Source organism: Cyprinus carpio, chromosome B8 (genome assembly GCF_018340385.1).
Source record: "Cyprinus carpio isolate SPL01 chromosome B8, ASM1834038v1, whole genome shotgun sequence".
Lineage (NCBI taxonomy): Eukaryota > Metazoa > Chordata > Actinopteri > Cypriniformes > Cyprinidae > Cyprinus > Cyprinus carpio.
In genome coordinates this window covers 26,885,153-26,911,965 of record NC_056604.1, presented here as the reverse complement: position 1 = coordinate 26,911,965, position 26,813 = coordinate 26,885,153, and the positions used below count along the sequence as shown (strand labels likewise).

The 26,813-nt window shown below is 36.8% G+C and overlaps 2 protein-coding genes across 4 annotated transcripts; one reads left to right on the top strand and one right to left on the bottom strand.

Annotated features, from left to right (window-relative positions):
• Nucleotides 1–1,542: 1,542 nt before the first annotated feature.
• Nucleotides 1,543–26,813, bottom strand: LOC109089071 (peptidyl-prolyl cis-trans isomerase H). 2 transcript variants are annotated; one of them, XM_042730325.1, is made up of 9 exons: nt 26,771–26,813; nt 13,031–13,095; nt 11,144–11,167; nt 7,890–7,934; nt 7,330–7,372; nt 3,289–3,381; nt 2,660–2,747; nt 2,521–2,561; nt 1,543–1,995 (listed from the first exon to the last, which is right to left on the bottom strand). In XM_042730325.1, the coding sequence occupies exons 2-9, from the start codon at nt 13,081–13,083 to the stop codon at nt 1,927–1,929; spliced, it is 456 nt and encodes a 151-aa protein (XP_042586259.1). In that variant the 5' UTR covers nt 13,084–13,095; nt 26,771–26,813; the 3' UTR covers nt 1,543–1,926. The 2 variants fall into 2 exon arrangements, with proteins under 2 accessions (XP_042586259.1, XP_042586258.1); XM_042730324.1 differs by lacking the exon at nt 26,771–26,813 and adding an exon at nt 26,608–26,764.
• LOC109046538 (probable G-protein coupled receptor 160) lies at nt 14,484–21,787 on the top strand. Of its 2 annotated transcripts, none has more exons than XM_019064293.2 (3): nt 14,484–14,507; nt 15,121–15,202; nt 20,455–21,787. In XM_019064293.2, exon 3 carries the CDS (start codon nt 20,501–20,503, stop codon nt 21,536–21,538), a length of 1,038 nt encoding a protein of 345 aa, XP_018919838.1. In that variant the 5' UTR covers nt 14,484–14,507; nt 15,121–15,202; nt 20,455–20,500; the 3' UTR covers nt 21,539–21,787. The 2 variants fall into 2 exon arrangements, with proteins under 2 accessions (XP_018919838.1, XP_018919840.1); XM_019064295.2 differs by lacking the exon at nt 14,484–14,507 and adding an exon at nt 14,789–14,827.

Sequence of the window (26,813 nt, the reverse complement as noted above, 5' to 3'; positions counted from 1 at the left end):
TCATTAAAAAAAAAAAAAAATCTGGTTCTTGGCAGGTCTTAAAATTTGGAAAATAAAACCTGAGATGAACAACAACACGTCATTATTTATTTCACAAAAATAAATCCAAACTGGAAAAGCCATGTGTGACAAAGTTAGGACACCCTTACTGTTAACACAGGAATTAAGAGGGTAAGCAGCCAAGGAGGTAAGACATCAGCGGTGATCTTAAGGAAGCAACTGTTGCTGCCATCAGTCTGGGAAGAGTACTACTGCCATTTGCAAACAAGTCCATCATTCTACAGTGAGGAAGTTTATTCACAAGTGGAAGACTGTCAAAACAGATAGCAATCCTCCCAGGAGTGGATGTCCCAGCAAATTCACCCCAACATCAGACCATGCAACGCTCAGAAGAATGGCAGACAACACAGGAACTTCAACGCAGACTCAGTTAACATGTTAAATGATAATGTTCATGACAGTACAAATAGAAAAATGTGGGACAAGTATAGCATGTTTAGCAAAGCCTCTTCTATCTAAAAAAGCATGGCAGCACAGTTTAGGCTTGCAAAGTTGCATCTGAACAATCCACAAGACTTCTAGAACAACGTCCTTTGAACAGATGAGACCAGAGTGGAGATGTCATTCCATAACAAAAAGCATCATCATTAGAAAAAACCAAAAAATCACATCATATCAAAATTCACACAATCATGTCTATATAAACATTTTCACATGACTCTGTGTGTGTGTGTGTGTGTGTGTGTGTATATATATATATATATATATATATATATATAATTTTTTTTCTTCCACTTAACACTACTGTCATTTTATATATGTAACATTTTATTAATCACCCTACTGTAATACTGATTTATTGTTATTTGTTATATTGTTTCTTTGTCATAAATCTTTGGCAAAATTGTGTAAACAATTATGTTTTGTAAAACTGAATTGAGAGTGGAACTATTAAAAGCATCATATATAGCAGTTATGACTAGCTTCATTCATCAGTGAGCGAATCATAACCTGAATCGATCCATGACTTCAATGTAAGGATGATGTGTTTGGGACAAATCCCATCACTGACTTCTCCCACAGCATTATAAATGAAGCACTCAACGACCACGACCATGAGACGGATCCACACTACCCCTTTCCCTTTTGTCATGCAAATATGTTTGTGGCACTGTTGAGGAGACCTGGGTGAAGTGTAATTTTATTGTTAATGGTCTGGCCCTGTTGTCCCATACAATGACGAGCTTTAACATTGACCCCAGAAACCTCCCACCGAGCCCAAACTCGTCCTGCACTTCAGCTGAAAGAGCCCTTTTGTGTGCGTGGGACACGGTCCGGCAGATGGGGGAAGGGTTTTCTGGGTTAGGATAAGCAGCAATAAGAAGACAAAGGAAGTACAATCATAAGGAATTTGCATTAAGTGGCATGTCCTTTAGGTGTTGGTTTAGTATCATAAACTCAAAGCCCTTGTGACGATTCAGGAAACGTCTCTTGATTTCATTTCTCTCTGAAATAATGTAATAAAGAATGTTCCACAGTGACTTAAAAAAAAACATGGATCAACATTTATTTAAGAGTAAGAAAACCCTCAACCGGCCATTCCTAAAGACAAAAATAAAAACCTTGTCCTTCAGGATCAAGTCCTGAATTTCAAGTTTGGTCATATATGCAAATGTTGATAAAAGAGAGTCAGATAAGCCAATCGTGACATAACATTCAGTTTCGGTGTAACTTACACTGAACAATATAAAACTACAAACTTGCTCATCCAAGATTTTTTCACAAATAATCAGGCAATTCCACAAAATGACCTATACAAAAATGATGTTTTGCAATGGAGATGATGATTAGTTGGTCCAAAATCCAGAATGGCTTGTCTGGTTTCTTTAAAGCAAATGTCATATGTCTTTTCTGATGTGTCATACTTCACATTTCTCCACACTGGGCAATGACAATGGGCAGCTTAGGCTTGTTGTTGGGTCCTGTTGGTACATTCTGTATGGGAGAAATAAGAAAAAAAAAAAAAAAAAATCACAAAAACTACCCAGATCACAGGTCTACATATACACATATATATATATATATATATACACACACACTATTCATTTAGCACAATACAAGTAAGCTAGCAGTACAAAGTTTCAAACATGGTTTAGAAAAGTAATTTAGAAAAGAATGGAATTAAGAAATAAAGAAAGCATAAAAGTTGTTATTTACATTTATTTTAAGAGTCAGCAGGATGTGAAACAAAACAGTCTGGACTGTTTCGTTTACATTTTCTTGATGTTTTCGTAGTTGATCATTCAAAAAAAAAAAAAAAAAAAACAATTAAATACTGAAGTCTGAGACTTCCATCTCATCGTAATGAATTCTCTCACAGACTCTCGGACAAACATCCCATCTCTTCATATGCTTTAAGCACGGCAGATCTCTAACTTGTCACATAAGTTAACTGATCAATCAACAGGATCACTAGTAAATTCCTTAAAGAACTGACACAAAACTAAAATATTGTCTTACCTCAATTTTTCTCATAACAAGCAAACCATCCACCACTTTTCCTGTAAGAAAGACCCGGAGCAGTTAATGACGTGAGCAGCAATTCACCACAGTGTAATTTCTCTCACTATAGAGTCAATACAGGATCTGTCTCACTCACCAAATACCACATGCTTCCCATCCAACCAGTCGCACTTTGTGCATGTAATAAAAAACTGGCAGCCGTTTGTTCCCGGTCCACTGTTTGCCTGCCAAGGAAAAATAATATTTTACATTATTGGTTGGGAACAACAGTGAACAAACTAACTGATGGCTAAATGGAGTGTGTTTATTCAATATCAACGTATCACTTTGTCTTTGATGAGTAATGTTCAAAATGTTCACCACAGAAGAAAATGATTTTGCATGATGCTGGTCACATTTGTTAGTTTTCTGGGGATAGTTTGCTTAGTAACGGTTGACAATTTTTGTGGACATGAGTAAAATGAAAATATTTCTTATATGAAAGAAAATTACATTTAAACTATGTTATAAAACTCTTTTTTCTAAAGTATGTAGAAATGTATATTGACATTTTGTAATCAATAAAATCGGTTGCTTTTTTCCTGTTAGATTGTGGAGTAAAGTGTGAATTGATAATATTCCCCACTAGATGCATCTTATAATCACTGGTAATAACTTACGGGGATTTTTAGCACTGTTCATCTAACATGGCAGATATGCTGCCATAAAGCATACTGTAAATGTACATCAAGGGGTTTTCAGTGCTAGTTGGTTTAAAAGCTTTACCATTGACAAGAGTCCTGGGCCAGAGTGTTTCGTTCTGAAGTTCTCATCTGCAAACGGCCCCCTGTAGATACTGCAGATCCCAGTGCCATCCCCCTGATGGACAAGAATATAGTGTTAAAAATAGCTAGAGCCAGAAAATCTGAATCACTCAATAAACTGTAAGAGGCTAGCTCATATGTGAAACCAAAACTACATGTCAAAGCAAACCGAAAATCTAGCTGTGTGTGTGTGTGTGTGTGTGTGTGTGTGTGTGTGTGTGTGTACATTAGGGCCCTATGACCACTAGAGGCAGACAAACACCACTGGTTTATTGTACTATTTAATTAAAAACTGCTGTCATAAAGACTCTAATCTTGACACTTTATGTACTTTTTTAAACCAACCAGAACTCTTTACAATATTTGTAACTAAGCATTTCATGTGTAGCCCAACAATACATTGGTTTTTCAATGTTTTTATTTTTTTTCTAATGCAGATATTTTTACTGCAGCGTGGTCAATGGCCAATATAAATACAATTTCCTATATATACAATAATATTATCATTTATAGATGACAAATGATTAATTCAAAGTTGTAAAATAACATGAAAATTATTTGACACAGTATACTTGCAATTCAATAAAAATATTTGAAATCAGACACCAGGGGAGGGAGGACCAGTGGCAGGATCAATGGCAGAAATTAAGTCAAATGAAATGGGCCAAAGGGATTAACTGGATTTTCTCACTAGTACTAAGCATAATCATCAATGGATCCATAGTTTTTGAGCTGGTGTTTGAGCTGTACGCCACTGTTTTCATGACTTTATTGAAAGTGTCCTAAACAGAACTACCAACACTTCTCTAGGATTAAGATAAGGATTAAGGTACTTCCTAAACTATTACAAATATATTTATTAATCAATTTCATATTAAAACAGAAATGAAGCAATAGCTTGTTTAACTTCTTTATTATGCCATCAGCTTTTATTTAAAGTGATACTCAGAGATCAATAAGTCAAGCGCAGTCAACAGCATTTGTAGCATAATGTTAACGGAGTGTCTATTTACACAAACTCCGCCCACAAACATGTGATTCGGCTAGTCAAGATTACAAAAGACAGATGACAGTCGTCAGCTGCAGTATTACCGATGGTAAAACGTGTGCCGTACTAATTTTGACGCGTTTCAACCCGGGTTCGAATCTGTCTTTTGGCGAACTTTTTTCTCCCTTTTCAAATTTCAAATCACATCACATCAGAAAAGCATTTATTTTTATTGAAAATGAAGGAAATAATCAAAAAGTTGAAAATAAAGTATCGGTTACGGTTAGGGTAGGTGTAGGGAGGGCTTTATTGTCTCAATAAGGTGGCATCCATTTAATAATTTGAATTAAAATTTACACTCAATAAGTTATTGCATACTGTTTTATAAAGCTCTACAATACTGAGGTGCAGATAATTGCCACTATACACAATAACCAATTACAAAATTCAAAAAAAAACCTACAGCTATTTGTACTTAGTGTAAATAGCTTCTATCGCTAAGAAAATATGCTATATTCACTTAGTGTAAATATCATCTAATTGCTATTTACACGGTGTAAATAGCATCTACTGCTATTTACACTCAGTGTAAATAGGCTCTATCTCTATTTACACTTAGTGCAAATAGCCGCTGCCTAATGTTAATTATCACAAAATAATTTAAACATCCCTGGTTTCCAAAAGCAAGAAGAGAGTTACAGGCAGCTTCAAGGCCTCTGGCGGGAGCTCTCTGCACATTTTGACTTGCTGTTCTGTAAGTTGTGTTAAAGGGGTCATCTGCTGCCCATTTTCCACAAGTTGATATGATTCTTTAGGGGCTTAATGTAAAAAGTCTGTAACATAGTTTGATTAAAATTTTTCAATGGTAGTGTAAAACAACATCCATTTTACCCTGTCAAAAACAGCTCTTTTCAGAGCGGGGAGTTTTGTGGCATTTTTCTTTAAATGTTAATGAGCTCTGCTGACCCCGCCCCTCTCTTCTGAGCTGCTCTCTGAGGGACTTTTACTTTAGCCGCATTCATAGTGAAACTTGCTAATTAGCACATTATTAGGAAAGGAGATCTGCAAAGATTCATTAAAAAAACCTTCCACTCACCACTTCTGTAGGTGAAGCTGGATCACGAATGATTCGCGCAAGCATAGACATCAGGGATGTTTAAATTATTTTGTGGTAATTAACATTAGGCAGCGCCTATTTGCACTTAGTGTAAATAGAGATAGAGGCTATTTACACTAAGTGCAAATAGCAACAGATACTATTTATGTAGATTGGGGGCACATTCTCTTTAAAAACAAAAGTAATCCACGTCTTCAGCAGCTCAGATGTCGGGAGTAAATGATGACTGCTATGTTCATTATTACATCGGCTCGATTTGAGAAAGGTGTAATGATTTAACGAGGTTTAAAAAAAAAAAAACACTGGGTGGATTTTTATCATTATAGAGTGGTTGTGTACACACACTGCCAACTTGTAAAATTGCATGTAGCAACGATGACCCTTTTAAAGTGTGTGTGGAGTACTGTGCCAGCACTGCACAGTTTGCATGTGTCCCTAATCGAACACACCTGATCCAACTTCATTACTGGAGACTCCAAGAACACAGACGAGTGTGTCAAGTATCGGAGACATCCAAAATGTGCAGGTTTGAGGGCTTCAGGGACAGGATTGGGTCAACCACTCGTCTACTAAATACCAATCTGTGTTCACTATCTGTATCATAAAAACATTTGTAAATATCAATATTCTGGGGAAACTACAGTGTCTATGTATATAACGCCTCTTTCTTGTTTGACAGAAAAGCGAAAGGAATAATACAGAACTATCCTATAATTCTCAGAATTTTTCCTTTCGCTTTGCTATTTTAGATGCCCCGTAAAAAAAAAAATTAGGCATTGTAAACTAAATAAATTCACACTTCACAGGGCTTATTGTTTAAACAATGAAGTTCATCAGAAACAGTATCCGTTCCAAAAAAATTCTTTCCAAACAACAAACAAATTCTTATAACAAAAACGTAATTCACAACATAGGCTACATAGGATCAAACAAACAGAATCAAGGACTGGAACTATCCGTATTATAAATATTACTGGAGTACATTTTACAAGAAGACACTATTTAAGTCTTTCTACCTCAAAATTTAATGTTTAATTCAAAATGTTATTTGCTGTTTCTTTTGTAATCATTTATGAAATGTACTATCCATTTCTGAGACAAACCAGTTTCAAAGTAAATCCTACACCATTTTTTCCCCCAGTGTAATTTAGGGAAGCTACTCAATTTCTGTATATTGTTTTGGCCTTGCTTAAACATGAAGTTTAGAAATGTGGTATTGGTTTATTTATTTAGGAAATAATGTAAAAATGTAACCACAATATAATTACTATTTGCCTCACCAGAGACTTAAAACCCCAGGATATTTACATAGTTACTCCTAACGCAATTTCTTTAGAGCACTGGGCAGAAATCATATTTATATATAAGCTCAGTGTTTATCTATACAGACTTTGTGATTGTCCTGTGTTTTTTACTTTAGTTATTTCTGTGTTGGCCCTATGTCAGTATTTGCTTTTGTCCTTCTAGTTGTTTATTGGTGGTCTGATAACAAAAGAAGTTGAGCGTCCCATAAACAAGCATCAAACTGACTGCTGGAATTGTTTTAACATTTAAAAATGTCCAATGGCAAAACCAGTTTGAAGTTTCAAGACTGCATAAGGCCCTGCACTAAACTAATTTCTGAGAGGGAAAGACTTTGAAAGGGAATATTATTGCTGTAAATTAATCAAACTAATACAAAAGCTAATGACTGCAAATATAAAGGCACATTCTTGTTTGCCCTATTTGCCCATATGTAAGGGCACATCCTTGTTTAAAAAGATGGATATCATGCATGGCAGTCGATATGCAAACAGACCCCGAACATTGTTTGCACACAATGTTCTGAAACATGTCAAAAGCCATACACCTGGAAGATCGATTCAGCTCCATTGTCTGGATCACAAAGCAAAACTCACATTGACAAAATCACCACCCTGAATCATGAAGTCCTTTATCACCCTGCCAAAAGAAAACAGCACACATGAGCAGGTTGAAATTAAAAGTCAAGCTTCTATTGTTTTTTTTTTTTTTTTTAAACAAATATTTTGTAATAACCTCTTATATTTCTGCGAGTAAAATGAGCAGCAAGACATGCATTGCTGTAAATATGCAATTGTGGTTTTCTTTTAATTATATTATAAGATCGTGCTATGCAACATTTTTATTGGTCGCTATAAATATACATAAAGCCTTCGGACCAACTTCAGTGCAGTGTAACTTTGCAGTGAAAGCCATCATTTGCATAGACAATATTAAAGTGCGTTTTGAATTGCAAAGGTGCGTTTGATTAATGAAAAACCTACAACACCTGTCTGATGGAAATAAACATAAAAGACAAAAGTTTTATACTTAGAATTATGAATTTTGAACAAACCTCTAGTCTAATTAAGAGCAACAGAAATAGCTTGATTTAGCCATCACAACTAATCATTGTTATACAATATAACAGTGAACAATACAGACTAAAGTGTCTCACCGATGAAATGTGCAGCCTTTATAGCCTACAGGAACACCGTCCTTCCTAAAGTGAATAAAGGAAGCACAAAAACAAATTATATGCAAATAAAAGCAAGACCAGAAAGAAAGTGCACACAACAGGCTTCCATGGAATACAAGCTGTGTTTAATCTGTAACCTTATCCACTATTCATGTTTCTTACAAATTGATTTCAACATCCTTAAAAAAACATCAGTCACAATAACTCATTAAATGTAATTTGAGTGTGTGGCACTACAGGTTCAACTATGCATGCAGTTGAAGCAGCACAGCCCTTTATTAAAGGCATAGTTCACCCAAAAATCACCTTCAGGCCATTCAAGATGCAGCTGACTTTTCTTCAGTAGAACTGTAAAGAGGATTTTTAGCTGAAACATGGTCTCTGGTGATAAAATGTAAGTCAGTGGCTGCCAGCACTTTGGAATTCAAAAAAGCATTACACAAAATGAATACATGTGGCTCCTACTGAGATGACATATTGAGGTCTTATGAAGTGAAACAATCAGTTTGTGTAAGAAACTGATCATCATTTACACCATTGTTACCTGTAACCCAGAGCTGCAGGCAAACAGTCTGGAGTGATGTCCGGTTCATGCATGAATCATTCTTTTTAGTGACCTACATGAACCAGTTAAAGGGGTCCTATTAAGGTCTTTTACAAGGTCTTGATTTTGTTTTGGGGGTGTATTAGAACAGGCTCTCATACTAGGTTGTTCGAAAAACCTTATTTTTCACATATTTTACATTATTTCAACACCTCTCTCCCCAGTCTTGCATGAACGGCTTGAATAGTTCCTGTATCAAATGAAGGCCCGCCTTCTGAAATACAAAATGTGCTGTGATTGGTTAGCTGGGCCAGTGTGTGTTCTGATTGGTTAGCTGGGCCAGTGTGTGCTCTGATTGGTTAGCTGGGCCAGTGAGTGTTGTGATTGGTTAGCTGGGCCAGTGTGTGCTCTGATTGGTTAGCTGGGCCAGTGCGTGTTGTGATTGGTTAGCTGGGTCAGTGCGTGTTGTGATTGGTTAGCTGGGCCAGTGCGTGTTGTGATTGGTTAGCTGGGCCATTGCGTGTTGTGATTGGTTAGCTGGGCCAGTGCGTGTTGTGATTGGTTAGCTGGGCCAGTGCGTGTTGTGATTGGTTAGCTGGGCCAGTGCGTGTTGTGATTGGTTAGCTGGGCCAGTGCGTGTTGTGATTGGTTAGCTGGGCCAGTGCGTGCTGTGATTGGTTAGCTGGACCAGTGCGTGTTGTGATTGGTTAGCAGGCTCAGTGTGTGCTGTGATTGGTTAGCTGGGCCAGTGCGTGCTGTGATTGGTTAGCTGGGCCCGTGTGTGTTGTGATTGGTTAGCAGGCTCAGTGTGTGCTGTGATTGGTTAGCTGGACCAGTGCGTGCTGTGATTGGTTAGCTGGGCCCGTGCGTGCTGTGATTGGTTAGCTGGGCCCGTGCGTGTTGTGATTGGTTAGCTGGGCCCGTGCGTGCTGTGATTGGTTAGCTGGGCCCGTGTGTGTTGTGATTGGTTAGCTGGCTCAGTGTGTGCTGTGATTGGTTAGCTGGACCAGTGCGTGTTGTGATTGGTTAGCTGGGCCAGTGCGTGCTGTGATTGGTTAGCTGGGCCAGTGTGTGCTGTGATTGGTTAGCTGGGCCAGTGTGTGTTGTGATTGGTTAGCTGGCTCAGTGTGCGTTGTGATTGGTTAGCTAGGCCAGTGTGTGTTGTGATTGGTTAGCTGGCTCAGTGTGTCCTGTGATTGGCTAGCTGGCTCAGTGTGCGTTGTGATTGGTTAGCTAGGCCAGTGTGTGTTGTGATTGGTTAGCTGGCTCAGTGTGCGTTGTGATTGGTTAGCTAGGCCAGTGTGTGTTGTGATTGGTTAGCTGGCTCAGTGTGCGTTGTGATTGGTTAGCTGGGCCCGTGTGTTGTGTGTTGTGATTGGTTAGCTGGCTCACTGTGCGTTGTGATTGGTTAGCTAGGCCAGTGTGTGTTGTGACTGGCAGCACTCTGAGCCTGATCAGGAAATGTCATGCCCCTTACCATAGCCGCCTGCCAGCTTCAGTTTAAATATTGCTTCAAAATCAAATCAATTTGATCGTGATTTAAACCTGGATGGTTGTAACCACTCTAAGTTTGTCTGCCTTGGCAAAGCTAACACAAAGTCCCTTTAAGACAATTCATGTCACTCGGTGGCCATCTTTGAAACGCCTCTCGGGCATCCAAGTGCAACTCCTATCTCTTTGAATGGGGAAACATCTGTTTACTAGGCTTGCGATTAAATTTCATATCTGAAATCACCAAAGAAATCTGATAACAACTGTGTCAAATGTTGTTTATTTTGCTCAAATAACGTTATAAAAAGCTTATTATTCATCACGTCTCAGAATGCTGACTGTTTCTATAGCAACCGGGACACTTCTAACGGCAGCTGCAGTGACGCGCTGACTTTACCGATTAGAGATTGGCTCCTTCATTCAAAAGTCGGGGCTTCCTACGATTAAGTGGCCATATTGAGCGTTGCATTTTTCCCCATTCAAAACTATACGAGTGACATGTCTTGGGTATTCTATAGTCTTTGGCTAGCGTGTCTCCGACATAGTGATAACACTTGTTGCCTTCTCTAGTGCAGCTCAACCAGGTCTTGTCCCATTCGTCGGTTTTTGTGATATCACAAACCAAGGAAAATATGTGTTGTAGTCCAAACAAGGCATTCGTTGTAGTTTTTGAAAATGTATTTCTGTTAAATAAAATATCTCCTTTTGAAGTGGACTTTGAGGTTTGTAGCTTTGCAGACCTCATTTGGATCTAGCACCCCTTTAACCAAATGTGACTGAACCACGTGAAACAGTTCATGACTCCAGCAGCACAGATATACAAAGTTATTCAATCAAAACTCACTTTCGGACTGCTGAATTGGTTAAACCATATTGTGGAAAATAATTGGACTTCACTGTTTGCCTGTGGGTCTGGATTACATGTAATAATGCTGTAAATAATGTTCAGCTTTTTGCACAGACTATTTTGACTTCACAAGACCTCAATATTTCACCAGAAGCCACAGGTATTCATTTTGTGTTGCATGTATGCTTTTTTACTCAAATTTTATGGATCACCAAGGACCAGCGTTTCAGTTGAAAGTCTTCTTTACTGTTGTAATGAAGAAAAAAATAAATAAATAAGTCACCTACGTCAATTGACTGCAAATTCATTTTTGGGTGAACTATCCCTTAAATTCACTGAAATCTGACTTACTTGAATTCACCAGTACAGAACTGCCTGAAAGACACAGAAAGAAAAACGGATTTACATCTCTGTTATGATGCCTGCAGCAATTACACTAAAATCTAGACATTTAGAAGAGACAGTAGATTAGCATGCAAGTACTGAACACATTTTGCATAACGCACACTAGAGATGTAATGATTCACTCAACTTATGATGCGATACGATTCACAATACTGATTCTCACTTTTTTATTTTTACAAAAGATTTAAGAAATTATAAATGAAAAGGTGTCATTTTATTATTGCTTGGACAAAATGCTGCACATCTTAAATTGAAATATGTCAAATAACAAAACAATTTTAAAACAAACCCCAAATCAAATAAGTAAATAACACAAATAAACAAAATCCGTTCATATGAACAAACTAAGGGTTTGCTTGTGCAACCACTGAGAGGCAACCACTGTGTTTTAATCACAATCCAAACAAAGATGCTGCATACATGCAGCATGAGCAGATTTTAATTTAAATCAGACTGTATATTTTTTAAATTTGAAAAAAAAAAAACTGAATGGTCTGACTTTAGCTTTGTGAAATGATACTAGATGAAACATCTGCACAACAAAAACAGCAGATAGGCTAAATGATAATGCAAATTCACTCTTTGACAGCAGATGGTTACTGCTGTAAACAAAGCAGCGCTGCTTAAATACCAAAGCCATGGGAAGGCAAACCTGCAACCTTTTTTTTTAAACGAACAGAATTCGCGACCCCCCCTTTTTTTTTTTTTTACTGTGCAACGTAAACAATCATACACTGACATCACTGCTACTGCATGATTGGCTGAAGTGCCTCACGTAATCCAAGTTAGCCGTTATGCTTTTTCCAATGGTAAGTAATATCCTCTCGTCTCCCAATAATAATACAATCTCTGATAAATACTACTTTAATATGCATTGTTGACCAGAGGACATGTTCAGTTCATTCATGGGAATGTGATAATATGTCGTGGCCACAATATCTTATGTTGAGTGAACAACATATTTTTCTCGTGTGGCCACGAGTTTAATACGAACGTGATATGTCATGGCCACGACAAAACAACATGAACCGAACATGTCCCCTCCCAGTCACCGCATTATACAGAGGCAAGATGAAAAGAAAATACCATCTAAACTCTTCTAAATACAGTCAGTTTACCTTACACAGTCGTCGTGTCATGCAATAGCTAAAGACCGTCTACACTGGATGTGATCATTTGCACTGTGTGTCAATAGTCATAAATAAAACGAGGCAGCTCATTGCATACAACGTAACTGACTAAAAATGCCACTACTCATCCAGTGTAGACAGCGTCACTGATTATAATGGGTTCTATTGTACTTTGTCGCGTCACACACGTCCAGTGTAGACATTCATATAAACTCCTATCCCCAGTTGTATCGCGATTCCTTTAACATTTCAACCGATTTGATTCGTTACATATTTGTATCGATTTTCAAACGGCTCGGAGTTAGGGATGGGCTTATCGATCCTGAAGTATCAATATACTGATAATAGTATTGATACTCAAAAAAATCTATACTGGTGTGTTTTATTTAACAATGATTTTATTTAAAAAATGATGCATACAATATGCATTAAATAGGATGAATAACCTATGCTAGCGAATAACTGTGTAGGATAGAACTATTTTCCACACATCTGAAAGTATGAAAATGTGTTAATATAAATCATACACTGTCAGAATAATGATATGAAAATGAAACATGGTTGTACTAAAGTGACCGTACTTAAACTATAGTATTTGTAGATTTCCATGGTTACCACTACAGTAAGCATATTTTAACCATGTATAAACAAATACTAAGCATATTCTTGGTTTATGCATGAAAGGATCATAGAATCATCTCACCGAAAATTTTCCGCAGTCTTCGGAACAATGTCTGCAAAAAGCTCTATCTTCATTCGGCCCACTTCCTGGAAAATTTTTTTTTTTAAATAATATCAATTAAAAAATTAAACAAAAGCTGATTACAAACCAAGAGTGACAATGTACATTTGATATTCAAATCAAAGTTACTGCATTCTGTGCTGCAGTGACAAACAGGATGAGCTTTTCAGTCATCTGTAAAACTAAATGTAAACATGCAAACAAACAGAAATACAGAATTTCAAATTAAGGATGTGAGGCATTAACCACAGATGGATGATCTTTTGTGTGCTTGAGGAATAAATGAATGTAGGTTGTTGTTGTCCTACATGAGCACACATGAGAAATGAAGCGTGCAATGGTTTTGTTGTGGGTGGTTGCCAGGGTGCTGCCATGTGGTTAGTAGGGAGTTTTGGATGGTTGCTAGGGCTTTTGTCTCAAGTCAAAAGAGCAACTCCTCTCCCCACGTCTCTATATTGGTGTCTGTAAAACTATCTGGATCTCTCCTTCAATGCAAATCTACAGGATTCTAATCTTTTCACACATTTCATCATCTGTTAGGCAACATTTGAACTCTGTTTGCTTTTAAAATAGACTATTGCTTGTATTGTGCATGATTCATTGGTGCATGTAAAAAAAAAAAAAAAGCAAGCTGACAGACGCTCTAAAGCTATATGTTTATACTTTTCCCAAGCACCACACCGCGATTAGATCAATCTCTAGAACTGTTCATATTTGACTCACTTCTGGGCAATTTGGAGAAAAAAAAATCTCTAAACCAACTAGAAGCAGTGGTGAGCTGCAGTTTGGAGAAATGTTGTCAAAACTTAAATCTACTTTTTGTTTTAATGTCAAACATGTCTTGGAAAGATTTAAAGATTGTTTTGAAAGCATGTCGAAACTTACATATCAAAGATGTTTGATTAAATATTAATGAAAAAAATGATAAAAAGGGGGAAAAGTGTACTTGATTTTTGACTTTAAATAAATTAAAGAATGATATTAAATATTAATATTAAAGATAAATATTGGGAATAAAGACTAAACATTATAACATTATTAAAATATAAATGTCTATTTATAGTACGGTTAATAATACGCACGCACAAGTCCAGTGTCAGCAAAAAGTGTTTGTTTTTTTTACCAAAAAGAACATACGATTTTGTATAAATACAGCAAACATTTGATTCACTGATCATATGTAAACATTTATGCGTGAAAACAAATAAAAAGTTAAATGCATAAAGACCACAAGGTTTTGTATTGTTCAGCATAAAAAAAAGGATCAAATACTTTCATTAGAACTATTTAAATGCAGTAGTTGCTTACATACTTCCACAAAGGGAAAAAAAACACTCCTACACACACACATATACAGACCGCACAGAAGTGTACGCTCTGCCCTACTTTCATTTCTCAGTAATGAGTTTAGTGCCAACTGAGAGCTGGACAGACGCAGGTAAGCTATACACACACACTCTCCCTCTCTCTATTAACATGGAACTGCAGACAATCACTGAAATCTTGGAAATGAACACACACTGAAGGTGTACCTCTGCCTTGCAAAGTGGCCATGTGTGTTATTTTCCAAAAATTCAACTGATCTATGAAACTCTATATGCTTCAGGATTAGTCCTAATGTAGCATGATGGTATACTATCCAGAAGATGGCTTTAAAAACCGTTGAGATATGATATGTCCTAACAATATTCTGCGGTCTCCACCCACAGCTGAAGGGACTCTGAACAAAAATACAAAGACATCAAGTCGCATTATAAGGTGTGTTACTAGTTGAATCACACACTGTAATTATCTAAATACCGGTTGTTATTTCATGATTTAGAGCATTAAGAAAACCATAAACCAATATCTAATCCTCATGTAAATAGCAAAAGCATGAGTGAGGCAAAAAAAAAAAAGGCTACACAGCTTGTAATAAATTCTGTCTGGTTTTAAAAAGAGGGTCTCATGGGCAGAGTCCACAGAAGTCAGGACCGCCTATTATTGTCCAGGAAAAGAATGTTTACAGGTAAATAGGTGTGGTTTCAAGAATGTGCTCATTCCCTCACCAGACACGACTTGCTAAGAGACACTCATCACACCGATGGAGCTCATGACTGTGTGCCAGGATCACAATGTCTACAATTTCATAAGGTATCTCATTGGTTTTTATCATGTTATTATATTGCTGTCATGTGAACATCTTTCTATGACTGGGATAGACCTATTTGGAAAGCTTAAAAGAAACAAATATTGCATCAAGCAAGGTTATTGTGAGTTTCTTTTGAAGCAGCACCTCTGTTCAACTACATTTGTGACTAGCAATGAATGCAACTAAAGTGGCTGACCACAAAACCTGCTCGTCAGGTTTGTACAAGAGACTCTTATCAGCAGGGTGCTAGATTAACATTTGACTAGGAGTACTGGTTAGGTTTTATTATCATTTTTTTTTTAATATTATGCTAGTTTACATTTATGCTACATTTCTACATTTATGTTGTTTGAGCTACAGGGACGTTAATTTTATAATGCAATAAAAAAAGCAGTGGAAAAATTTGACTTAATATTAAGCTTACTGGAAATCTAATTTGGAATGGTGAGATTTGTGGTTAATATAAAACTTTTACTTTTTTCTGTTACAGGTGGCATTAAGCAACAGCAGTTAATCATTTAGAATCAAGTATATGAATCAAATTTCAATCACATTTTGTAAGCTTTTGAATGTTTTTTTGACAAATGACCTGTACACATATAACAGATAATATTTGTCAGTAGGGGAAAAAAAAAAAAACTCAAATTCCCAATGGATCCATTTTCTGTTTAAATGTCAGCAATGGCTTCCAAAAAAAGTTTGATAACAGCCTTTTGGAGTACTGACAAAGAATAAAGAAAAAAGGTTTTATGAAATGTGTTTCAGAGGTGTACAATTATGATTAGAACTCATAAAAGCAATGAGTGATTTGTGAATGGCCTCGTTTATCTTTTATAATCTGCCATCTTTTGCAATAGGATACTAATAGTTTACCATTGGCTTTGGATTATTGCAGAAAGCTAGATAATAATATCTGTGACCAGCAAAAGTTTATGACTCCTTTACATTTTGTTCATCATGATAAGCTTGATGGACAAATGAACATGACTTGTATTTTGAAACGAATACAACCGCCAGAAGTGATAAAAAGCTAAACGTAGGCTATAAACTTAAAGGCCATCAACGTCTCCCCCATTAAACCTCAGATAACACTTTTAGCCTTTATTTAAAATACATTTCACCTGAACCGCTTGCAAGAGAGCAATTATAAACACAAGAATGTGAAACTAGTAAGTAGACAAGTTTTTCTGTTTATAATGATGATGTTTAATGTCCCTGACAACTTCTGTAGTCACATTTAGTGACTTGATAGCAACCACCTTATTCCAGCTCAAAGCTAAAATAAAAAAGGTACTACTGATGTTACTGGAATGTAAGCTAAATTTTGCAAATATAAATAAATAATGCATATTACAGGGCTCTATGCTTACTTCTTGTTTAATTAAAAAAAAAATTAGGAGCACGTCAAAAATTTGGGAGCACCTTCTAATAAATAATCAAATACTGATAAAAAAAATTAACCTTCCCATTACGAGGGGACATTCGACTCCTTAAAGTGATTTACCGGGAATTTTGTTTTTGCCTTTGTAATGGCATTTTTCTAACTTTATTAAAAGTGTCATCTTTTATGTCAAATTCAAAAATATATATTTAAAAGCTTTTTAACATTTCTAATTAAAACAACAAAATAAAAACAAGTAATAAGTTACCAATCAAATTAAATCAGTATTTAAGAAATACATTTGTCCAGAGATGGCACAAATGAATGCACAAGTGGCTTGAATCATATGTGTATTTTCAGATGTTTAATGAGGCTCAGAGGTCGCATGAGTAAAGTTAAAAATTCATAAATTCTACTCAACGTGCAAAAACACGTTGTAAGCACCTAGAAACCTTTGAAGCTCCCTCACCGCAAGCACAAATATGCTGATCGGGTCGGTCGCACAGGTGCTCCTAAATATTTTTTCTCATAGTCGCATGCACTACTATGACAGATGACAGCTGCTCTCTTTAGGTCAGCGGCAGTGTGAACGCAGATTTAAATGCTCAAATCACACTGATGTGAATCTGCACAGACGATCCAAGTGATCACAACATTGATGGCACATGTCAAAGGTGGAGGAATAGAATCAAATTGGTGTTTGAATGGTGTTCATGATTTTTTACGATATATGAAATTAAAGTGCTTTGTCATGTTGGTGATGACACCTCTCTTGCAACATGTTTAGCTATCACAGATATTAATTATACTTAGATTTTTTGGCTTATGATCACAAATGTAACGAAACTTTGGAGCGCTTAGATTAGCGAGCCAGGTCCTGGCAGATTGCTAGGACCGGTCCTCACAGATGAAGAAAAAATACAATAAAAAATGCACAGGAATCGAAAGGCGGGATCGAAATTTTAATTTGACAACAAGTATCTGATTCCTGATCTTAAGTATCCGATTCTGGAATCGGAATCCATTTTCGATTCCCAACGCATCCAAAATAACAGCTTTTGTTTACATAATAAATGTGTGTGTACTGTGTATATTTATTATTGTATATATTTAAGAAATCTTTTTTTATATATTAAATATATTTATATACACAATATAAACTATATGAATATAAATATATTAATTTACTTATTTAGTCATTTAGCAGACACTTTTATCCAAAGCGACTTACAAATGACGACAATGGAAGCAATCAAAATCAACCAAAAGAGCAATGATACACAAGTGCTACTGACAAGTCTCAGTTAGCTTAACGCTGTACACATAGCAAGGTTTTTTTTTTTTATTATATAATAAATAAAAAGAAAACAAAGATAGAATATAAAAAGATTAGAAAAGCTAGTGTTTTTTTTAAAAAGAGAAGCAGTAAATGAATAGTGTAAGTCTAAAAGGGACAAAGACTCAGCTGCTGGGATTGAGTTGGGCAGGTCATTCCACCAGGAGGGAACATTTAATTTAAAAGTCTGTGAAAGTGATTTTGTGCCTCTTTGGGATGGCACGATAAAGCAATGTTCACTTGCAGAATGCAAGCTTTTAGACCGAACATAAGTCTGAAATAATGAATTTAGGTAAAGAGGTGCAGAGCCAGTGGTGGTTTTGTATGCAAACATTAATGCCTTGAATTTTATGCGAGCAGCTATTGGTAGCCAGTGCAAATTGATAAACAGAGGTGTGACGTGCATTCTTTTTGGCTCATTAAAAATTTATCTTGCTGCTGCATTCTGAATTAATTGTAAAAGTTTGATAGAACTGGCTGGAAGACCTGCCAAGAGAGCGTTGCAATAGTCCAGCCTGGACAGAACAAGAGCTTGAACAAGGAGCTGTGAAGCATGTTCTGAAAGAAAGGGCCTGATCTTCTTGATGTTGAATAAAGCAAATCTGCAGGACTGGAAGTGACGAGAAAGTCAGCTGATCATCAATCATAACTTCTGGTTGTTTTTGAATGAGTTATGGTTGATGTGCCTAACTGGATGGTGAAATTGTGATGAAACCATGGGTTTGATGGAACCACAAGCAGCTCTGTCTTGGCAAGGTTGAGTTGAAGGGGATGGTCCTTCATCCAGCAAGAAATGTCTGTTAGACAAGCTGAGATGTGTGCAGCTATTGTTGGATCATCATTCAGGATGGAATGAGAGGTACAGCTGAGTTTCATCAGCATAGCAGTGATATTAAAAGCCATGTTTCTGCATGACAGAACCTATTGATGCTAAGTAGACAGAGAAGAGAAGTGGTCCAAAAACTGAGCCCTGAGGTACCCCAGTGGTTAGATGTTGCGACTTGGACACCTCACTTCTCCAAGATACCTTGAAGGACCTATCTGAGAGGTAAGTCTCAAACCACTGGAGTGTGGTTCCTGAGATGCCCTTTACCAATAGGGTTGAAAGGAGGATCTGGCGGTTAACCATGTCAAAAGCAGCGGACAGAATCCGCTCTTGCCAGTCTTATGGCTTCAACAACTGAGAGCAAGGCAGTCTCGGTTGAATGTCCACTTCTGAAACCAGGCTGGTTGCTTTCAAGGTTTTTCTGTGTGTGAAAGGCTGAGACTTGGTTGAACACAGCTCGCTCAAGTGTTTTTGCAATGAAAAGAAGAAGGGAAAACGGTCTGTATTTCTCTAAAAGAGATAGGTTAAAGGTGGGTTTCTTAAGTAGTGGAGTTATACAAACCTGTCTAAATGCTGAGGGAAAAACACCAGCATGAAGGGATGTGTTGATGTGAGAGAGTGCAGGAGAAATGAAGATGAGATGGAATAGGATCAAGCGGACAAGTATGAGTTTGGAGACTTCTGCCTCAGAGAGTGAAGAGAAGGATGTGAACGAGTATATGTTTGCTTGAAAGATGTTCTTGACAGATTGTGGTGTGGAAAATTGTGCACTGATGGTTTTCCTTTTATTAATGAAGAATGTGGCAAAGTCGTCAGAGTTGATGAAGGAGGCATAGGAGGATGACAAAAGAGTGAGGAAAAGAAAGAGAAATTATTGGAGAGTGCTGCAGGAGTAGCAGTGTCCTCTGGTTTGATCCAGGTCTTTGTCAGGGCCATGAGGTTTAGTCTTGAATGACTAGCAATAGATTTAATGAAATCTGCTTTGTTTACTGCAGACGGACAATTCCAGATACCAATAGAATAAGGAAGTAGTGTATTAGCAGTGTATTAGCAGACATAGGTAAAGTGCACAGGTTATTAGGATTGCGCTGCCTATAGTGTGTGAGGTGTGGTTTGCGAGTGGTAGTAATAGTAGGGATATGGAAACACATAGAAAGAGTTGGTCATTAAAACTGAAACAGAAGTGAAGCAAGGTGTAGAAAAGAGGATGAATCAAAAGCGATACTTATGTCCCTGCACGGTGGAGTCACACGGTCACTCTTCGGTCTTCACACGACATCTACCGCAGTATACTAACCTTTTTTAATACCCGTTTGACAAACGGAAATTTAATTCAGCAGAACACGCTTTACTGTTTATCACAACAAAGGTCTAAGCAAGCGCACAACGCTGACAAGGTATGCGATAAAGTACGAGACCAAACGCTACTTCAGCACGTCTCAAAACAGTACACAAAACAAGCGTTTCCTAGCAATGACAACTGCGCTAAACACTAATGAGACAAGAAATAATTATTATATTATTGCTCACTACAAACACACCCTACTCCATGTCTGCTAACTAATCAACTAAAGTAACACTCACACGGTCTAACATTTTGTGCATATGATGCATTTTACATTAAAAAAATTTATCATGTTTAGTGCCACTGTTAGACAGAGGGTGGCGTATTTTATCAGATCTGACTAATCTTTTTTTGTTGTTTTTTCAGGGTGAACCGAGACCACAAGTCGACCTAGCAAGTATCATCAGCAATCATGATGGCCATCATCTGGTCACCGGGGGTCAATGAGAACTTTCCCCATGATGAGACCCTGCATTACCTGCTCATTCTGTGCTCCAAAGTAGCTCTGAACACGTTCGTCCTGTCTTTCTGGAGGCACAGCATTCTCAAGTCCCTGCTGGGGCTCTGCAGCGTCTCCATGTATGTGGCAGACGTGCTGCTGGTCAGTGCGGTCACCGGCGCGTGGCTCTTCAAAGAACACCTACCCACCACTACCTCCATGTGCTTCATACTGGCGCATGGATCGGCTGTCTACGCCCTGCTTCCACTGCCCATACTCATCGCTGGGGCGCTTGACTACACCAGTTACCCACACCTAGACGTTAGCTCAAGCTCTTGGCGCAGGTCTGTATGTTACTGCACTGTGGTTGTGCTTCTGTGGGCATTCGCGTGCTGTTACACTTACAACTACACAGACACGCAACCTATGGAGATTTACAAAGACAACGCAAGACTCCTGGTGTGCCGTGTTCACGGATCTACTGTAGTGTTTCAATTTAGTATGCAGATATCTATTTCAGTGGGTCTCATACTTCTGTTTTATTTTAAGACGACTATTGGTTGGATCCGAAAGGCCAATAAACTGAAAAACACAGCATTTGCTCTAGAGAAAGATCAACTGTTACCTTACAATCAGGTGGGGGAAGGTGGAAATTCTGAAACTCAGGAAAGTTCCCCCCCTCTCTTTGTCAGTCTGACTCTAGGTTTCGCTTTGAACTGGATACCCTACCTGCTAATGTGTTTGGTGTGTGCCTTTCTGGGCTTTGTGGTGCCAGCTTATGCCAGTGTCAATCTTCTGTGGATGGCCTGTGCCAACAGTTTGCTGGTTGGCATTGCTTTTTGGTTTCGGAGTGCTAGGACTGGACCTTTAAGAAAATTCCCAGATGACACTTGTTTGTGGAACATCTACTGGCACTTGGGCAAAGGAACTACACCAACTGTGGATGCAAAGCTTACTATGAGAGCATATAAAATGGTTCACAAACCTGCTGTGCCTTTTCAAGAGATCTAGCCTAAAATATTTGAAGGCTGGCAATGATACTCTGTCTTGCAATCATACATGTTATGAGTTCAAATCTATAACTCTTTTACAAACATTGTGAGCTGCTTAGGTAGAAGTTGCAATGAAACATAAGTATGTCTTTTGTGTGACATACACTGCCAATCAAAAATTTGGGATCAGTACGATTTTTAATATATATATTTATTTTCTTATGCTCATCATTTGATGAAAAATACAGAGAAAAACACTAATATTGTGAAATATTATTGCAATTTCTTATATTGGTTTACTATTTTAATATACTTTAAAAGGTAATTTATTTCTGTGATGTAGTGCTGAATTTTCATCAGGCATTACTCCAGTCTTCGGTGTCACATGATCCTTCAGAAATCATTCTGATTTATTATCAGTGTTGAAACTGTTGTGCTGCTTGATATTTTTTGGGAACCTGTGATGCTTTTTTCTTTGATTCTTTTATGAATAAAAAGAACTGCATTTATTCAAAATAGAAATCTTTTCTAACAATATGTCACTTTTTATCCATTTAACACGTCCTTGCTGAAAAAAATTATTTAAAAAGTTAAAAAAAAAAGAAAGAAAATTTACTGACCCCAAACTCTTGAATAGTAGTGTACATTGTAACACAAAATTTATATTTTGAATAAACACTGTTCTTTTTATCTTTTTTATTTATCAAAGAATCCTGATTAAAGTATCACAGGTCCCAAGAAAATATTAAGCAGCACAACTGTTTCCAACATTGATAATAAATCAGCATATAAGAATGATTTCTGAAGGATCGTGTGACACTGACGACTGGAGTTATGATGCTGAAAATACAGCTTTGCTTCAACGGAATAAATTACATTTTTTAAATTAAATTGCAATAATATTTCACGAAATTAAAAAAAAAAAATTCTGTATTTTTAATCAAATAGATACAGCCTTGATGAGCATAAGAAACTACTTTTGAACAGCAGAGTACCTCTGAGTGTAACAACTATTGGGGGAAAAAATGTAGGTTGAAGACTTGCTTCTATCGAATGATTGGATTTTGGTGTGGGATTTCACTCAAAAATAAGGGAAGGGTTGATTTAAGCAGACCAAATGATTGGATTGTCCAGCATACGTCACCAAAGAAAAGTCATTTTGATTAAACATTACCACTAGGTCAAAAATGTTTACAAAACAAAATGCATACATGGATCATTTACAGTGAGATCTATGCAACATACATACAGAATGTAGGCAGAACAGTGGTGCTACTTTTTTTTTTTTTTAATGGTGCTACTTTCTAAGGCACCTCATTAAAAAAAGTATAATTCACAAAGGATGCAATCCCAGAATGAAGTGCCACAAGCAAAATGAAAATAAAAACCATCCAACATATCAGAGAAGTCAAGAGAAATGTTTTACATACTTAAATGTAATTTTACAGAAAAAAGCATCAATAAACATTTGACTATTTTTAATATCTTTGTGTTGTTTATGTTTGTAACTACACTGCGTCTACTACACAATTTAAGGGTGTCCCCGACTAAGGATTGTCATTGTTGAATCGGAATTTTCGAGTCTTGCCGATAGTCGACCGAGAGTCGAATCATGTTTTGGGGGCGGGGCAAAACACATTACCAAGAGTCAAGTCAGACATTCCACAGTCAAAATTATGTTAACACACAGGGAAAATGTGTAACGGATGCTTCGCAGATACAAACCCCTAAGAATTCACAACATTTTTTACAACAGTGCTCTCATTATAACATTACGTATATGACTGAATGACAGCAGTTATTAATGTTCTGCATTTCTGTTTTGATCTACGCATGAAGATGATCAGTAGAGTGAAGCATTTGATAGCAGGTTTTTAATCAATGGGATTTAAAGAAACACTATGGTACTTTTTCTGTGTTCAAAATTTGCAAAAAACGCCTTTTTGTCTTATCCCAAATCAATCACTACGGTACATTTATAAAAAAGTGAGTATTTTTGGACTATTGTTTTTTTTTTTTTAATAGACAATTGTTTTTTTTGGACCCTGTTCGGGTCGTCACCGCTGTGGAGTAACACATACCTGCGTGAATCGCCATAGACATAGACTTGGAGAAGTAGCTCCGGTTAGAATGCTCTTCTTCGGGATGAGTGCAGTTCTGTCTATTAACCGCTAGAGTGCCAAAATTTACATGTGTTGCTTTAACTCATCAGTCATTATTTATACAACATAACATTAATATTATGACTTATAGGCGATCTGCACAAAATGCACGAACGTGTCTGCACGGCTCTGAATGAACTCCTTTTCTTGACGCAATCTTCACGCAACAATATACAGAAACACAGCAACTTAACTCTAAAAATTCACAGCATTTTATTATAATAGTGTTCTCATTATAATGCTATGTGTAGGACAGTCCTAGTCATAGTTAATAATATTTTGTAGGGGTGGGACAATATATCGATATATCGTTGTCCTTCTCCATGCGATAAGAGAATCGATATCTGGCGCCAAATATCGATATTTTACTACAATATATTACTAGGGGAGTGACGACACACTTATATCACAAGACGAGACGAGACGAGACTGGGTTCACGAGAAAGAGATGAGACGAGATTTTTAGACTTTTTTTTAAAAAGAAATCCTCAATGATGATCAACTGAAAAACACAAAATGCAAAAAATGCAGGAGCATTTTGAAATCACCTTGTGCTTTATGAAATTAAATGTCTATTATATATCTATATTATACAATATATCTATAGCAATAAACAACATGTAAACTAGAGCTGCGTGATTCTGGATAAATTGAGAATCATGTTTTTTATATATAAATTGGAGATCAACGATTATCTCACAATTCTGAAGAAAAAAAGGTTAGAAAACTAAACAAAATAAAATAATTTACTAGTGGTTTTGACAAAATGTTAATTGCTTAAGTTTTTAAAAAATATATTAATGTGAACAAAAAAAAAAAAAAAAAAAAAAAAATGAAGGAGTCAGCGTCTCAATTCATAAAGACTTGTTTCACTATTGGACTCTCCTGAATGAATAATTCAATGACAAATACTTTTTTTAAACAGGCAGCTGGCGGAAGAGTATAAGCGTTACAATAAATATTCATTAACACGTGTAGCGACAAACCATGCTTCTCGTGCTCCACTGACACTCGCGATCTCAAACAGTTGTAATAGTCATAGCTGAATCGTTGTCTTTCAGGAATAAGATTGCGTGTGTATTTGAAATGAGATCGCTTTTTAAACGATTAATTGCGCAGCTCTACTGTAAACTGCTGATTGTTTTGTGAGGACATCGTCACGTTCTTGCGAGAACAGCCGGATCTCGCGAGAACGTGACGATATCCTCGCAAAACAATCAGCAGTTTACATTAGAGCTGCACAATTAATCATTTAAAGATCGCGATCTCAATCCCTATACAATACTACAATTTACTACAATATATTACTACAATAAGGCGCTCTTCATAGATTACCCTGCTCACAACATCTAAAAAATGTGTGGAAATCATGGCCGCGCCATTATTTTAAGAGGCTGTATATTAACTTATTAATAGAAAATAGCCAAAATTAATTATCCTAATACACACCGTGTATATTCCCCCCCACCCCCCCCCCCCCCCCCCCCCCAACCACCCCAACACACACCCCCTATATTATAGCCAAAATTAATTATCCTAATACACACCGTGTATATTCGACTGTGAGATTGGTAGTTTAATCAGGCTCCTCCTAAAGATGCATTGACTCTTTGACTATTGGGGGTCACCCCTAACAAATTATTATTAGTAGTAGTGTTATTATTATTGGTTAAAAGTTAAAAATGTATTCATAAATTGTTTGAACTGTTGGTCTCGTCAATTTAACAGTTATTTTAGGATTTTTGGTGTTATGCTGTAAAATTGGATATAATGTTGCACACTTAAATAACATTGTTTACACACATATTGTTTGCATCTTGAGGATATACTATTAAGAATTAAGTATTTCAACTGACTGGCCCCCTTTACTTCAACTGTGGGTCTCACTATGACACAGATTTTTGCCTTGATTATTTATTTATTCATTTGTTTCCATTTATTTATTTTTGAATAAAAGCAGCGACTGAAACTATTTTTTTCATTACCTCAGATATGATATTGATTGAGCTCAACTTGTACTGAACCCAGAACATTCCTTTAATGGATTAATAGGTTACCTGTAGTTACACATTGATTTTAATTGATAAGAATTATAAAAACACACTCAAAAGCCAAATGATCATTATTCACAAAGAATGATTTATAAATAACATAATGCCATCAGATTAGCTTTACGAAGCTGCTCAAACATACTCTTTTATAAAAAACTAATCTTTTATTTTTTGTTTTTCTAAACTCTTAATTTTAGTATTTAATCAAAGCAAAAACGAACAACATTAAAAAATAAAAAATCAAATCTCAACGAGAAATAATAATCAGAATAAAAGTAAACAAGTACATATTGAAAATAAAACATTTGTTTGCATTGAATTAACAATCTAGCCTGAGATACTGAGTTTCCTTTAGCATAACCCAAATGACACAATAACAAGCAAAGGTACAATCACGTACAGTAAAATACTACTTCTACTAAAATAAATGTACAAACAAATGGTGGTTTTGCCAAACCAATACACTGAGATAATCACTCTACATTAATAAATAAATACTTTCAAGCAACCAACTTCATTTCTGGAGCACTTGAGATGGAATGACACTCGAAAACCCAACAGTAACACTGGGATTAAACCTGCTTATATGGTTCAGACGTGTTTGTTTTCTCTTTAACTAGATGTTTTCTTGACAGATGACATGCCAAATTCAGACGGCGGAGGTGGCACAGAAGCGCTTCTGAAGAGGCATTTCGGTGTTATACACAGACTGTTTAATGTTGCTCAGGCTGCATTAATGTGTAAAGACACCTCATGCGCACTCTGATCCACTTTGATGCTATTTAAGTAACCAGCGCGTCCGTAACGCACATGATTTAGCGCCAGTTAGCTGACCTGCTAATGAAAACAGTGACGTTAGCGGGATTTAAACGTACTTGTCCTCCAACGGTGACGTCGAAAAACACTATCGGGTTGTTAGGGTTTGAGGGCTGAACGTTCATGGTCGCTTTCAGGCTTTTATCACTCCAGACAGCAGAAATATGCGCTGTGAATGCTTTTCACACCATGAATTTCACAGGACGATTCAAAAACGCTCACCCTTGACGTCACTACGGAAACCGGAAGGGCTTCTTCTTCTTTT